Below are 13,191 nucleotides of genomic sequence, written 5' to 3' on the forward strand. Positions count from 1 at the left end.
TTATGCACCAGTTCAGAGCGCAAGCTGTTCCCATCCTTTGAACTGGACTCAGCTCTGAATGGTGCACGGCCTAGTGGCCTGCATAAAAATTCACTTTACAGTGTTCACATAAGAAAGTTCCAAAAATTCTGTCATAGTTTGGACAAGCACATATTCAGACAGGAAAAGAAAGGCGATGTCCAGTATAAAATGGGGCGAAAGCCTTTTTCAATAAAGTACACAAATAAAACATCAACTTCAGAACGCAAGTACCCGCCTGGTAGTAAATTTAAGGCTTATTTCGCTTGCACCGTCCCAATGAAGCCGTAAGGAATGGTGAGGCACTCAAACCGGAAGGACCCAGCCCGAAATGATCACGAATCATACACTGCATTTGCCACAGGATGTGCCGAGGGAGAGATGGTGCTCGGCCCGGGGGTGTCATCTGAGATTAGCTGTACGCTCAGGCCAGGTGCCCTGTTAGCAATCGGTTTACTTGGTAAATGGAGCTGTGAGTCAGTGCTGGTTAGCATTGCCACAACTTCAGACATGGCAGGCCTGTCCTCCTCAGGTGATTGGTGCAAATTCTGCACGCAGAGAAGGCCAATCTGGATGCACCTGGCTAGTGCTGACAAGAGCTCACCAGGTTCGCCCACTTCTTCATCAAGAAGCTCCTCAATATCGCGACGATTCCATAGTTCCCAGGCCTGCAAAAATATGCTCGGTTAATGGAGTACCGCTCATCTTTGTTTGATATGGCTATGTTTGAAACGTGTGTTTGGCTTATGTAGCAAACTGAACAAAGATTACCCGTTCATTGTTAGTTTGCAGTTTTGCACCCATTTCAGTGGGAAGAAACTAGAGGACGCATAAGGAAGAGTACGTTTTATCATGAGCAGACTTGCATGAAGAAGGAACGTTGGCATGCTTGTTCTCCTTTTGCAGGTGACTATCTCTAGCAGGACAACTCCGAAGCTATATACATCACACTTGTACGTTCACGTCTGCTGACCGCCGCCTGCGAGTGGACAGTGACGGGGTGTGTCGTTCCTGTGGGGTTGGCCGTGTGTGCGTGCGTGCGAGCGGAGAAGACCAAAATCACTAATTGAGGAATACTCGTTGCAAAGATCACTCCCAACTCCCCAGGTTGCGACAAGTGGCGCACATGCTGTGTGCCACTTGTCGTAACCTGAGCGTTTTCCCTTTTTTCGTAGATCCGTTTATTCAAAATGTTTTATCTCTCAAACTGCGCGTCCAAATCTCGAACCGCTTTCATTGTTAGATTCCTCGCATCGAGATCTTCAAAACTAGATCCGATGTTGATAGGTTTTGATGAAGGTTTTTTTCGTGAAAAAATCGAACGAAAAAACTGACCGGGAGCACAGGTTTTTTCCTTTCCGAAAGAGGCACGCCCCTCAGAAAATCACAACCGTGCCTCTCGCGGAAGGAAGAAAAGAGAAAACACGTTCTTTTTCCGTTACCGAGGAGGCATGACCGTGACTCTCGCGAAAGCACAACCGTGCCTCTCGCGGACACAAAACCGTGACTCTCGCAAAAAAAACAGAAAACATGTTTTTTTTCATTTCCGAGAGGCACGGCCGTGACTCTCGCTAAAGCACGGGCGTGACTCTCGCGAAAAAAACAGAAAACACGTCTTTTTCGTTTCGGAGAGGCACGGCCGTGACTCTCGCTAAAGCACAACCGTGCATCTTGCGAAAGCAAAACCGTGACTCTCACGAAAGAGAAAAAAACATAAAATGCATTTTTTTCAGTTTCTGAGAGGCACGGCCTTGACTCTCACGAAAGCACACCCGTGCCTCTCACGTAAGCAAAACCATGACTCTCGTGAAAGAAAAAAAAACAGAAAACGCGTTTTTCACGCCAAAAAAATTTAATTTTTTTTCACGCGAAAAGCTAAGGAAGACCGGTGGAAAACCAAAACGTTGAAAAAAGCCGAAAAAAACATCTAAAAGGCCGAAAACGCGTGCGAAAAAAAATCCATAGGAAGCCCAAAGCGCGACACGTGGCAAATGGCTGAGAGCACGCCAAGTGGCACTAACCGTTGAGGCTCCCAGAGCAGCGCTCGTTAACCAGTTGCTCTCGGAGAGGACGGAGTCGGGGAAGAAGCAGGCTGAGCGGCATGATGGGCTTCGGTAGACCGATTCCAGCCCATATCCTCAAAAATAGCGCAGTGTCTCTGTTTTCTTCTTGCTATCCCGCTGCTGGGCCTGGCCTGGCTCAGTGCGGAAAGCTAAGCTGGACGCTCGAAAGACAACAGTGATGTGGCCCAACTGCGGAGGCGTAGTTTCCGGCTCGAGCCGCGGTGCGTAGTATTTTCGTTATTAGTACCACACCGCTTAGCTAGATTGACTTTGGCTAGTTTATTAACAGCTCTCCGGGCCAGGGTATCAACCACGTGGCAGATGTGGTTAGCTATTACAAATTGAAATGGTTAAATGATGCGTTGGACATTACATGCGCGCCTCCACAATGCGCATGTCTGCAGCTAGCTGTCCACACTGACATAGTGTGCCTTGTGCTTTTTTTCCATCTCTCAGTTTACTACTCCTGTTTCTTCTTTCCCATTTTTTTTCTCAGCTAATTTTTGTTTTTATCTTGGGGGGGAATCTATGAAAATTATAAACCAATAACGTACTGCATCATGTTACTTGCACACACAAGATCTACGTACTGTCCTGATTGCTATGCACTAGACTGCATAACAGTTCACTTTGCAGTGTTTAGCCTGCTCATGGAGGTATGGAAGTGACATACAAAACAACCCCCAAATATTATATCATTCTCATAAGAAAAGTTCAATCAATACTGCCAAGTAATATTTGAACAAGCACAAATATGAAAATGAAAACAAAGGCGATACACTGTGCTTAAGTATATATACAAGAATAAAACATCGACTTCCAAGGCTGGCAGTAAGTTCCAACAATCCCGTCGTACTTTGAAAAAGCACAAATCCAGACAGGAAAACAATGGCGATATCTGGTGTTAAAGTACACCAATAAACATCAAATTCATGCCGCAAGTTCCAGATCCAGACCGGTAGTAAGTTTTAGGCTTATTTCCTCTTGCACTGCCACTGCCTCTGCCTCACCCTGATAGACCGAAGCACTACACCGTAGCTTCCATGCCTGGGCTCGTGGGGTCACGTCCACATGAGCAAAATAGCCACAGTAAGAAGGTCCGGCTCGGTCCTGGCTGTGCGCCCGGTCCTGGTCTGCTGTTTGGTGTGGGTTTCAGTGGCCTGGGGAGCTGTGAGCTGTTGTTTAGCATTGCCACAACTTCAGACATTGAAGGTCTATGCTCTGGCAAATACTGCACGCAGAGAAGGCCAATCTGGATGCATCTGAGTAGCCCCGACAAGACTTCACCTTCAGGTTCACCACCCACCGCCACATCAAGAAGCTCCCCGCTCTTACATTGATTCCACAATTCCCAGGCCTGTAAGAAAGAAAGAATAATAAGCTCAGCTAGTGGCCCATTTTCATTGGGGAGAAACTAGAGGATGCACCAGGGAGGAGTATGTTTTGTGCTGAGCAGACTTACATCAGGAAGGAACATTGCATTGCTTGTTCTCCTTTTGCCACTGACTGTCTCCAGCAAAACGACTCCGAAGCTATATACATCACACTTGTACGTCAGGGCCCCTTCCCCTATATACTCTGGAGCCACATATCCCCTGCATTTAACACAAAACATGGAGTTAATTGAGGTTTGTCCTGGTAGTCTACCATGAATATGAAAACATTAGATGGGTTGGAAATTTTAATCATACCGTGTCTGTACTAATGTCAAATCTGTCTGCTCGTCAATAAATAGCTTTGCGGTGGCAAAGTCTGCTATCTTTGGAACCCACGTATCACTGACAAGTATGTTCGCAGGTTTTAGATCCCTGTGAATGAATCCTCTGCCATGAAGAAATTCAACACCTATGGCCACACCTCGAATTATTTCCCGTCTTTGCGCCCAACTCAGTGAGGAACGGAGTCCTTCTTCTCCTGCATTTTCCAAATGGGTGTGTGAGGCCAAAAACAGATAGGAATAGTTGTGGGTACATATAATGATAGATTAACATGGCATGCATTGCAACGAGTACCAAATATGTAAAGATTCAAACTTTTTTTCTCCATCCACTCGTAGACTAGTATCCACTCATCTCCTTCCCGGCAATAGTAGAGGAGCTTAGCAAGATTGACATGGGTGAGCGTTGACATCACTTCCACTTCCCTTGAGAAATGCTGCCTGCCTTTATCAGTAAGAAGAGACTGTTTGAGCCTCTTTACAGCAACCATTGTACCACCAGGTAGTTGCCCCTGTTGATTATACAGTAATATGTTACAGTGTAGATCCAGCAGATATTTGCAGCATGCAATTAATTACTGAAGGGTGCCATTGGATTGTCTGATTCTATTATCTCCTTGTGTATTGTGTAGTCAACGTGGGAAAAATGTCAGATCATATGGATAAGAAAAAAAATCAACACCTTGTAGACAACACTAAATCCTTCTTCAACAACTTTATTTGCATCGGAGAAACTTCCTGTAGCCTCTATTATAGTATGGAGATCAATTGTAGGGACGGACGTCATGGGCGAAGCGGGATTCGGAGAATGGCTATCAGAACCCCCTGTCACCCTCAGACCATTGTGTACTGGAAAATAGTTAGGCTTGTGAGTCTACTTCTCTCATTCGGAATAGTAAAAGAAGAAATACAAATGCGATTAATAATTTAATATAATTAAGAACTTACCTAATACCCTTTGCATGCGATGTCGTCTCCTGGTGATAATAACCCAGAAGGCAAGGAGAACCAGAATGATGATCAAGGCTACGGATACACCGATAACGATACCGGTTGGGAACATGGATACAGATGGCCCATCTATTATGAACAATAAAATTTTGAAACTTAAATTAGCTTAAATGTTAAACTTTCCTTTGGTATTTGCGCAAAGGCATAAATCTTCTAAAAAAAACTAGAAACACAGTATTAGATGTTGGTGCCATCTAACTGGTACCTTCCTTGCAGTGATCCTAACATATTTTCTAACTGGTTGCATGGCCTTGGTTCTAAGCTTAGGACTCAAATCCTGGTAGGCGTTGTGATGCTACATTGGTCGGTACAGTATGCTCTTTGAACTAGCCAATAGCCATCTGTGCCATCACATTCCTTGATTAATTGAATGTTGACATATCTACGACTGCAGTTGTATAGCTTTGTTTGGTTGAAATCCTAAACTCTAAACTTTCCTATTGGGAAGCTAAAATGGTAGATGTTGGAAATGGGTAAGGAGGGGCATCCATGAGGTGTGCATCTCAGGAACAACAGTAAATTAGCATCACCAAAAATCTTAAAATGCAAACTATACATTGCTAATGATCTAGAAAGTGAAACAATATAACATACCTAATTCTGACTTGGTGGATCTGAGATAAAGGATTTGCCCTCCATCTACATACCGGAGATCCATGAGGTCCTCTGTCCAGATGATGCAGCCAGTTCCAGCGCCTCCTCCTTTGAGATCCAACGGCGCATACGCCAGACAAGAGCAGTTGGCTAGGCACCTCGCCCTGCACTCCTCCAACGTGATGCTAGCATTCACCGATACATTGTGCGTGTTGGGAAGCTTCACTCCGTCTATCACCACGAAACCGTCCGTGGTACTGGACATTCCATTGCCACAGTCCAGTACCATCTTTCGGCGGCAACCGTTGGAGGTGTCCCTCATCTTCCACTGCACTGGAGATGTCGGGCTGAACCCCTGTACACAGCTGCAGAACGACGTTGATGGAGCATTGGCGTTGCACAGACCAAATGCCCCACACCTGCCATAGTGGTCGCAGATGTCCCTCGGCGCTTGGAAGAAGATCTTCCACAACCGGCTGGTTGGGTCCCATACCAGGCGTTGGTATACTCCGTCATCAGTCAGAAGTAGACGCGAGAAGGAGGCTTCAGCCTTGGAAACATAGCTGTAGGTTACCTCACTTGAGCTTCTTGTCAACTGGTAAGCAAACTTGTCAGAATACGAGGTCATCTCCGTGACACCGCTGAACCGTAGGCCATTCCATGGTCCTGACCGGTAGATCATTTTGTCACCATCCAAGAGTATGTTTTGTGGCACACCTTCTCCGTCAGTAATGTAGCGAAACTTCCCTGTGGCAGGGTCATTGGCCGAAGCGCACGACGTAAGGTACCACTCTTCCCTGGTCCATAGGTTCTTGCCAATCTTCATGCTGGGAAGCAAGGTGTTTGATGGGTGGTCAAATGACTGCCATATGGCAGCACCATTGGCACTCCCATCGCTCAGGACAAGGTTGCCTGAATTATGCAGTTGCAGCGTCGTGGAGGCAGCGCCTGTCGTGTTTGAAGACCACACAACCTGGCCGAAGCTATCGAGCAAGAAAAGGCTTCCCGTGTCACTAATCACCAGCGCCCCACGAGCGTCAGTGAGAGGACGGTCTCTGTTGGCTACCCAACAGATGGCGTCCTCGGACACGGAGAACCGTATACCGAGGTATCTCTTGGCAAGCACCCCGGGAGGGAAGAAGCCCAGGGTGAATGACCCATCAGCCGAAACAAGGGTGTCGCCGTCGGTGATGTTGCGGCCCTTGTCGAGAATGTCAGACCCACGGTTTGCAGCAGATGCTGTGGAAACAAGGATGAAGAGAACAAGGATGCCCAGGAGGCTGTGAAGGTGTGGCTGGTTTTTCAACCACATGATGGCTTGATGTTTCTTGTTCTGGGGTTTGAGCTAATTGAACAAGGTACACTGTTAGCTACATGAGCTGCGCAGCTCGCTTCTGAAGGTAGTTGTATTAACTGATTGGCGGTTAAAGGTCAAATGCCTGACTTGTTGTAGTCTATTATATATAGACAAGAGGGAATCCACAGCTACAATTGGGTACCTTTGAGTTTTCGCCACTACCTAAATAAGATTCTTACGTAGTATAATTATACATCAAATAACAAGCAGATCTTTCTCTTCAACACGCAAAGTTCTACGCCCCTAAACATCTTTCTTATTTTGGATGCCACTGACGGTTGGCCTAATTTGGTGCTTGGACCATCCGAAAGGGCAGCGGCCCAATTATACGCTTGTCTTGAGAAGTCAAATATTCACTGGTACTAGAACATGCCTTTGGTTGGGTGCATGAGGAGTGAGGACGGTGCATCGCTATTTTGTATTCTTAACACCATCCGCTTCTGCATTTGAATAGCATTCTTCATCACGTTAGCATATATATAACACCTTCCACAATAAGCAAAGCTGGCAGGAACTTCGAGGTACTAGCTCTTTCACTAATTCATTGGTTTAGCCTATGGTCCAATCAAGAAATAATAATTATACAGTCAACTCCGCAGAGAGAACCTTTGAGCAACGCTAGCATTGACAGGTTCTTCAGTACACTAAAACACATGATGGTCTTTGAACAGTTCAAACCAATAATGCTTACTAGTTACAGACTTACATATGTGTTGCTGTGAACATGTTTGTTTAATAGCTCAAGCATCATGGAACCATCGCTTTAGCGGACCGTACTTTCGATGCAATTCATCTCCAACGACCAATGATTTGTACATTGAATAGCATTATTTATAAGTAAACATATAGCACCTTCCCCAATAAATAGGGCTGGTACTAGCTCTTTCACTAATTTATTGGTTTAGCCTATAATTTGATTAAGAAATACTAATAATTTTACAGTCAACTCCACAGAGAAAACCTTTGAGCAATGCTAGCACTTCACAGCTTGTTCACACCACATTGGAGATAAAATATGCTAACATACCGTGTTTGGCAGTGATGGATCACTGCGTCCGGACAGGAACGTGTGGTGGAATCGACGCAGATTCAGTTAACGTCTGAACCTGAAGATGCATCCGGAGGTTGGGCCTGAAGCACAAACTGGCTTGAAGAGGGCTGCCGTCGGGAAGTGATTTTCCCGGGAACAACCAGACAGTTGGTCGCCGTCGGGAAGCTCATGCCTGCCGACCGCCGCCGGCGAGTGGGCAAGGATGGAGAGTGTGGTGGAGGCGCGTTGCGCCGTTGTCCGGCCGTCTGTGCGAGTGGAGAGACTGCGGAAAGGACAGAATTGGAGAGAGGAAGCTGGCAGAGGGGCAGAATGGGCTTCGGTGGATCGAGTCTAGCCCATATATGGAGTGCATGGGATTAAATTGTATAGCTTGTTTTCCATATCCCCCTAACCAAACTTGTTTTTCTATATAAAACTTAACAATTAATTTATTAATAATAAAATTTATATGTTATAAAATGTAAATGTTTTTATGAAAAAAAATCATGTGTTTTAAAAATTATCTAGATATCGGCATTCATAAAAAGTTGTATGTGAAATGAAATTTGCATGTGTTTCAAAAAATATCACGTGTATAAAAAAGTGTTGGCATTTCTTTAAAAATGCCTTGTATGTGAAAAACATGTATGCAAATCTTACAAGAGATGTTCAGGTTTTGGAAAAAATGTTCAAATTTCTCAGAAAGAAGCGTTAGTGTGTTCTAGTAAAGAATATCCATTCTTTTTAACAAAAATGAATAAGTAAATAATTATAAATATATAAAACAAATATTGTAAGATGGCGAAGAAGGCCGCAAAGCGAGCTGTCGGTGAAGCAAGGGGTCGGGATCGAGTCTAGCCCATATGCGGAATGCATGGGATTATATTGTATCTCTTGTTTTCCATATCCCCCTAAGCAAACTTGTTTTTCTATATAAAATCTAACAAGTAATTTAGTAGTAATAAATTTATATGTTATTAAATGTAAATTTTTCTATTAAAAATAAATTTCATGTGTTTTAAAAATTATCTAGATATCGGCATACATAAAACGTTGTATGTGAAATGAAATTTGCATGTGTTTCAAATTCAAACAATATTGACGTGTATAAAAAATTGTTGTTTTCTTAAAAATGGCTTGTATGTGAAAAACATGTATATAAATCTTACAAGAGATGTTCAGGTTTTGAAAAAAGAATGTTCAAATTTCTCAGAAACAAGTGTTAATGTGTTCTAATAAAGAATGTCCATTTTTTTTACAAAAATGAATAAATAAATAGTTATAAATAGATAAAATAAATAGAAAAGGTGGGGGGTGGGGGGTAAAAAGGAAGCGCCTCTGCGTCGAGCTCTTTCCACGATAACAACAGGAGACTTGGTGACAATTCTGATACCTATCTTCCCAGATTTTTAAAGACATCTTAGGCTAAACTGACATTTGCTGCTGAAGATGTGATGCACCTTGGATGCTTGTTGGACGAGAGAGACAATCAAGAGGGGGGAGAACCACACCATAAGGCTTAGGGTCAGTTGGCACGTGGTGGCATAGACAAACTCTTTGCAAATTGGAGGGCTTTGTCAAATAGTCTAGCTGCCTACAGGCGTTGTACTCCTGAGACTGCAGTGTGGTTAGGAGGAGGTACTCCCCCCCCCCCCCCCCCCCCCGCGCGCACACGTGAAAAAAAACACTCGCCGCCCTAAGAAGCAGCTCAAACCAACAACTAGACAACCAACTTCTCCAAATCTAGAACCTGAGGATGCCGCGAGCATACAAGACAACGCCTTCATGAAGGAGAACGACGTCGAGACGCCATCGCCCTCCGATCTGGATAACCAGAACCTAGGGTTTCACCCAATGCTCGAAGAGGGGCACAAATAACTTGTGATTTTCCACTTCAGTACAACATGTGAACAACACAATAAAACCTTCTAACTTGTATAATGAAAGATAAACAAAGAACCATATAAAGTGCAATCATCAATGAATGAAATGATAAACAATCCGACCTCTAGTGAGAGAGACCAAAAAAATACCATATGTATATGAGAAAAACTATGTGAAGCTTTTATCTCCTTCCACTTTAAGAAATGGCGTGCAAGTCAAATACCATTATATATGTGCTTTAGAAAGCCAAATTCCTCCCACTAAAGTTTTGTATTCCGGAATTAGTAAGCCACTCGATTCGGTTCCATGATAAGTGACCAAGTCATCCATGACAAAAATAATAAATTCCAAGCATGTGTTCCTGTTATCAGCATTCCTCTCTATGGAGTTATCTTCCCCAAATAATAGTTCGGTTGGTAACTTCCAATGGACCATCAAGAAAGAATAGACCATTGTGTGAAATTCCGTAATGCACTGATTTTATCATTGAGCAACATTTCCACTTCTTCCTTTTCCAAATAGTATTTCATAAACAATGGGTTCCAATATAGAACCATACATTCAATCCCTTCACACTGAATTTGCATATAGTGTCCTAGTAATGAACCAGTAATCTTTGTTCAGCTTGCTACACAACCCCAACACACGTTCCAAACATAGCCACATATCAAACAAAGATGAGCGCTACTCCGTGCGTGTAACTAAGCATATTTTTGCAGGCCTGGGAATTGTGGAATCAACATGGTATTGAGGAGCTTCTTGATCAAGAAGTGGGCGAGCCTGGTGAGCTCTTGTCAGCACTAGCCAGGTGCATCCAGATTGGCCTTCTTTGTGTGCAGCAATCGCCCGAGGAGGGCAGGCATGCCATGTCTGAAGTTGTGGGAATGCTAGCCGGCACCGACTCACACTCACAGCTCCGTATGCCAAGTAGACCCACAACCAACAGTGGAGCTGGCCCCAGTGTACGATTAACCCCCGGGCCAAGCTGGGCCCTCTGACCAATCTCTTCTCCTGCAGCAATCACATCGTATGATCAGTGATCATTTGGAGCCGGATCTTTTAAGTTTGAGTGCCTCATCCTTCCTTGCGGCTTCATCGCGACAATGCAAGCAACATAAGCCTAAAATTTACTACTGTACCAATCTGTGACTTGCGGTATGAATTTGATGTTTGATGTTTGTACTTTAACACTGGATATCGCCTTCATTTTCCTATGTGAATTTGTGGTTGTCCAAACTATGACATATTTGTTGGAACTTGTGTTATGAGAATGATAATTTTGGCACACCAATTTGAATGTGGTGTGATAATTAACACTGGATATCACCTCTTGCTTTCCTGGCTGAATTCGTGCCTGTTCAAAGTAGGACGAGATTGTTGGAACTTACTGCCAGACCGGGAAATCACTGTTTTGTATGTCACTTTCATACCTTGTATCGAAGGTTGCCTCCATATTTTGGAAACAAGAGCAGACTAAACAGCGCAAAGTGAATTGTTACGCAGGCCACTATGCTAGACGGGCACAGCATTCAGAGCTGAGTCCAGTTCACAGGATGGGTGCACAATTGGCACGGTCAGGACACTTGGAAACATGCGCTTATGGAATGTACAATGGCAAAGTGCCTCTGCTCTCTTGTTGACGAAGAACTTGTGGAACACTTGATCGCCTGCAGGTTGAATGATGCGAAGCTATGGCTCATGGAAATTCAATCTTCTACGGATGAAAGCAGCTTTGTAAAAAACCCTGATGATACTATGGTCGATATGGTGGCCACGGAGGAAGTTCGTACACGAGGACCAAGTTCAGTCCCTCTGTAAACGTTCATATTTTTCAAGAACTACTTAGATGATCTCGCTTTGATCCCTTGGAAGAAAACATTGAGGGCTACTCCTGCTCAGCCAGTCAGCCGGCTAGATGGATCCCACCATCGGCCGGTGCTGTGAAGATCCATATAGACGCAGCCATTGGACGTCATGGAGATAGAGGAACTTGTGCAGCTTGATGCAGAAACCGGGCTTGTCCTTGGTGCTTCGGTGACTGTAGTTTGTGATTTGATATCACCAGATATTCTTGAAGTAAAGGCGAGCAGTGAAGCTTTGTCCTTGGCGATGGACCTATTGTGCAACAATGTTGTCATAGCAACTGATTGCTGGGGCAGCTTGGAACGTCGGTAGCAATCATTCATGAAATAAAGGAGAAGATGAAGAGTGTGAGTTCAGTAGATTTTGTGTATGAAAGTAGAAGTTTGAATGTAGAAGCTCATAGTCCGGCAAAAGCAGTTACTAACTTAGATTTTGAGCGCCATTTGTGGCTTCTGGATAGACCAGATATCATTTGTATCCCTAAAAACATCCTGAGTTAATAAATCACGGCCAGGAGTTTCTATAAAAAAAAATTGGTACTGTGAGGAGAGTAGTGTGGGCAAGTAACATGATGGATTGCAGCATTGGTGTATAATTTTCATCGATTCCCCGAAAGAAAGAAAGAAAGAATATTGAATTGAGAAACAAAAAAGGCCAAGAAAAATAAAAATGCAAACACACCATGTCGGTGGGGAAAGCTAGCTGCAACCATGCAGGCATGTGGAGCCGTGCATGTAATAATCTCCAACGGATCATTTAACCAATTCAATTTCTAATAGCTGACCACACCTGCCGCGTGGTTGCTAACCGTTCCTGGCGTGCGGTTTATAAATTAGCCGAACTTAATCCAGTTAAGCGGTATGGTACTAATCACAAAAACAGCACTACCTCTGTGCCACCGGGGCTACACGCCTCCGGAGTTGGCCACAACTAACAAGCCTCCGGAACACGCCTCCGGAAGTATCAGGTGATACCACATGATATCATGATACCAACCTACAAACTCAAATTTAAACATGTCAAAAAATTCTGAAATTATAATGAATGTTCACAACACATATGTTGACAACCCCTAAAAAATTCAGATCAAAATTCGAAATACACAAGGAGAAACAAAAAAGACAAATTCATATGTGAATAGTGGCATTCTAGCTTTTGTCTTCTTTTGATACTATTCATGATGGATTTGTCTTTTTTCTTTCTCTTTGTGTATTTCGAAATTCGATCTGAATTTTTTAGGGGTTGTCGACATATGTGTTGTGAACATCCATGATTCTTTTAAAAAAATTGACATGTTTAAATTTGAATTTTACATGTTGGTATCATGAAGTCATCTAAGGACTGGTATCACCTGATATTCGCAACTCTGATCTCTTTCAGGTGTCCTAGCCTGTAGCGACCTCTCTCCAGGCCTTAGAGCGAGTGTTACTTCAGTCTCGTCTGAGGCATTTTCGCCGCACTACGTACTGAGCCGGCCTATTTTACCTCTGTTTTCTTCTTTAGCTGTTTGCGATCGAGATGCTCGCTCGTGGTGGTTGATGTACTGGTTTCTTCTGTTTTTTTTTGTCTTTTTTTCTGTCTGTTTTCTCTGTTTCTTCACGGGTTTTCTTCAATCATCTGGTCTTTTTTATTGTGTGTTTTATCGTTTTTCTTT

At 43.7% G+C, this 13,191-nt stretch overlaps 1 protein-coding gene across 1 annotated transcript; it reads right to left on the reverse strand.

Moving 5' to 3' along the window:
- Nucleotides 1–353: 353 nt before the first annotated feature.
- Nucleotides 354–6,715, reverse strand: LOC123039576 (receptor-like serine/threonine-protein kinase SD1-8). Its single transcript, XM_044462686.1, has 7 exons — nt 5,404–6,715; nt 4,747–4,878; nt 4,481–4,647; nt 4,088–4,310; nt 3,773–3,992; nt 3,544–3,676; nt 354–686 (listed from the first exon to the last, which is right to left on the reverse strand). Exons 1-7 carry the CDS (start codon nt 6,713–6,715, stop codon nt 354–356), a joined length of 2,520 nt encoding a protein of 839 aa, XP_044318621.1.
- Nucleotides 6,716–13,191: the final 6,476 nt, after the last annotated feature.

This window comes from Triticum aestivum, chromosome 2B, assembly GCF_018294505.1.
Source record: "Triticum aestivum cultivar Chinese Spring chromosome 2B, IWGSC CS RefSeq v2.1, whole genome shotgun sequence".
Classification (NCBI taxonomy): domain Eukaryota; kingdom Viridiplantae; phylum Streptophyta; class Magnoliopsida; order Poales; family Poaceae; genus Triticum; species Triticum aestivum.

Excerpts from the sequence above, each read along its gene's own strand:
- LOC123039576 (XM_044462686.1), bottom strand. The coding sequence starts at position 6,715 with ATGTGGTTGAAAAACCAGCCACACCTTCACAGCCTCCTGGGCATCCTT. Across the intron at positions 4,648-4,746 it reads TCGCATGCAAAGGGTATTAG|TACACAATGGTCTGAGGGTG; the intron begins GTAAGTTCTTAA and ends ACTATTTTCCAG. Across the intron at positions 4,311-4,480 it reads GATTTAGTGTTGTCTACAAG|GGGCAACTACCTGGTGGTAC; the intron begins GTGTTGATTTTT and ends TATAATCAACAG.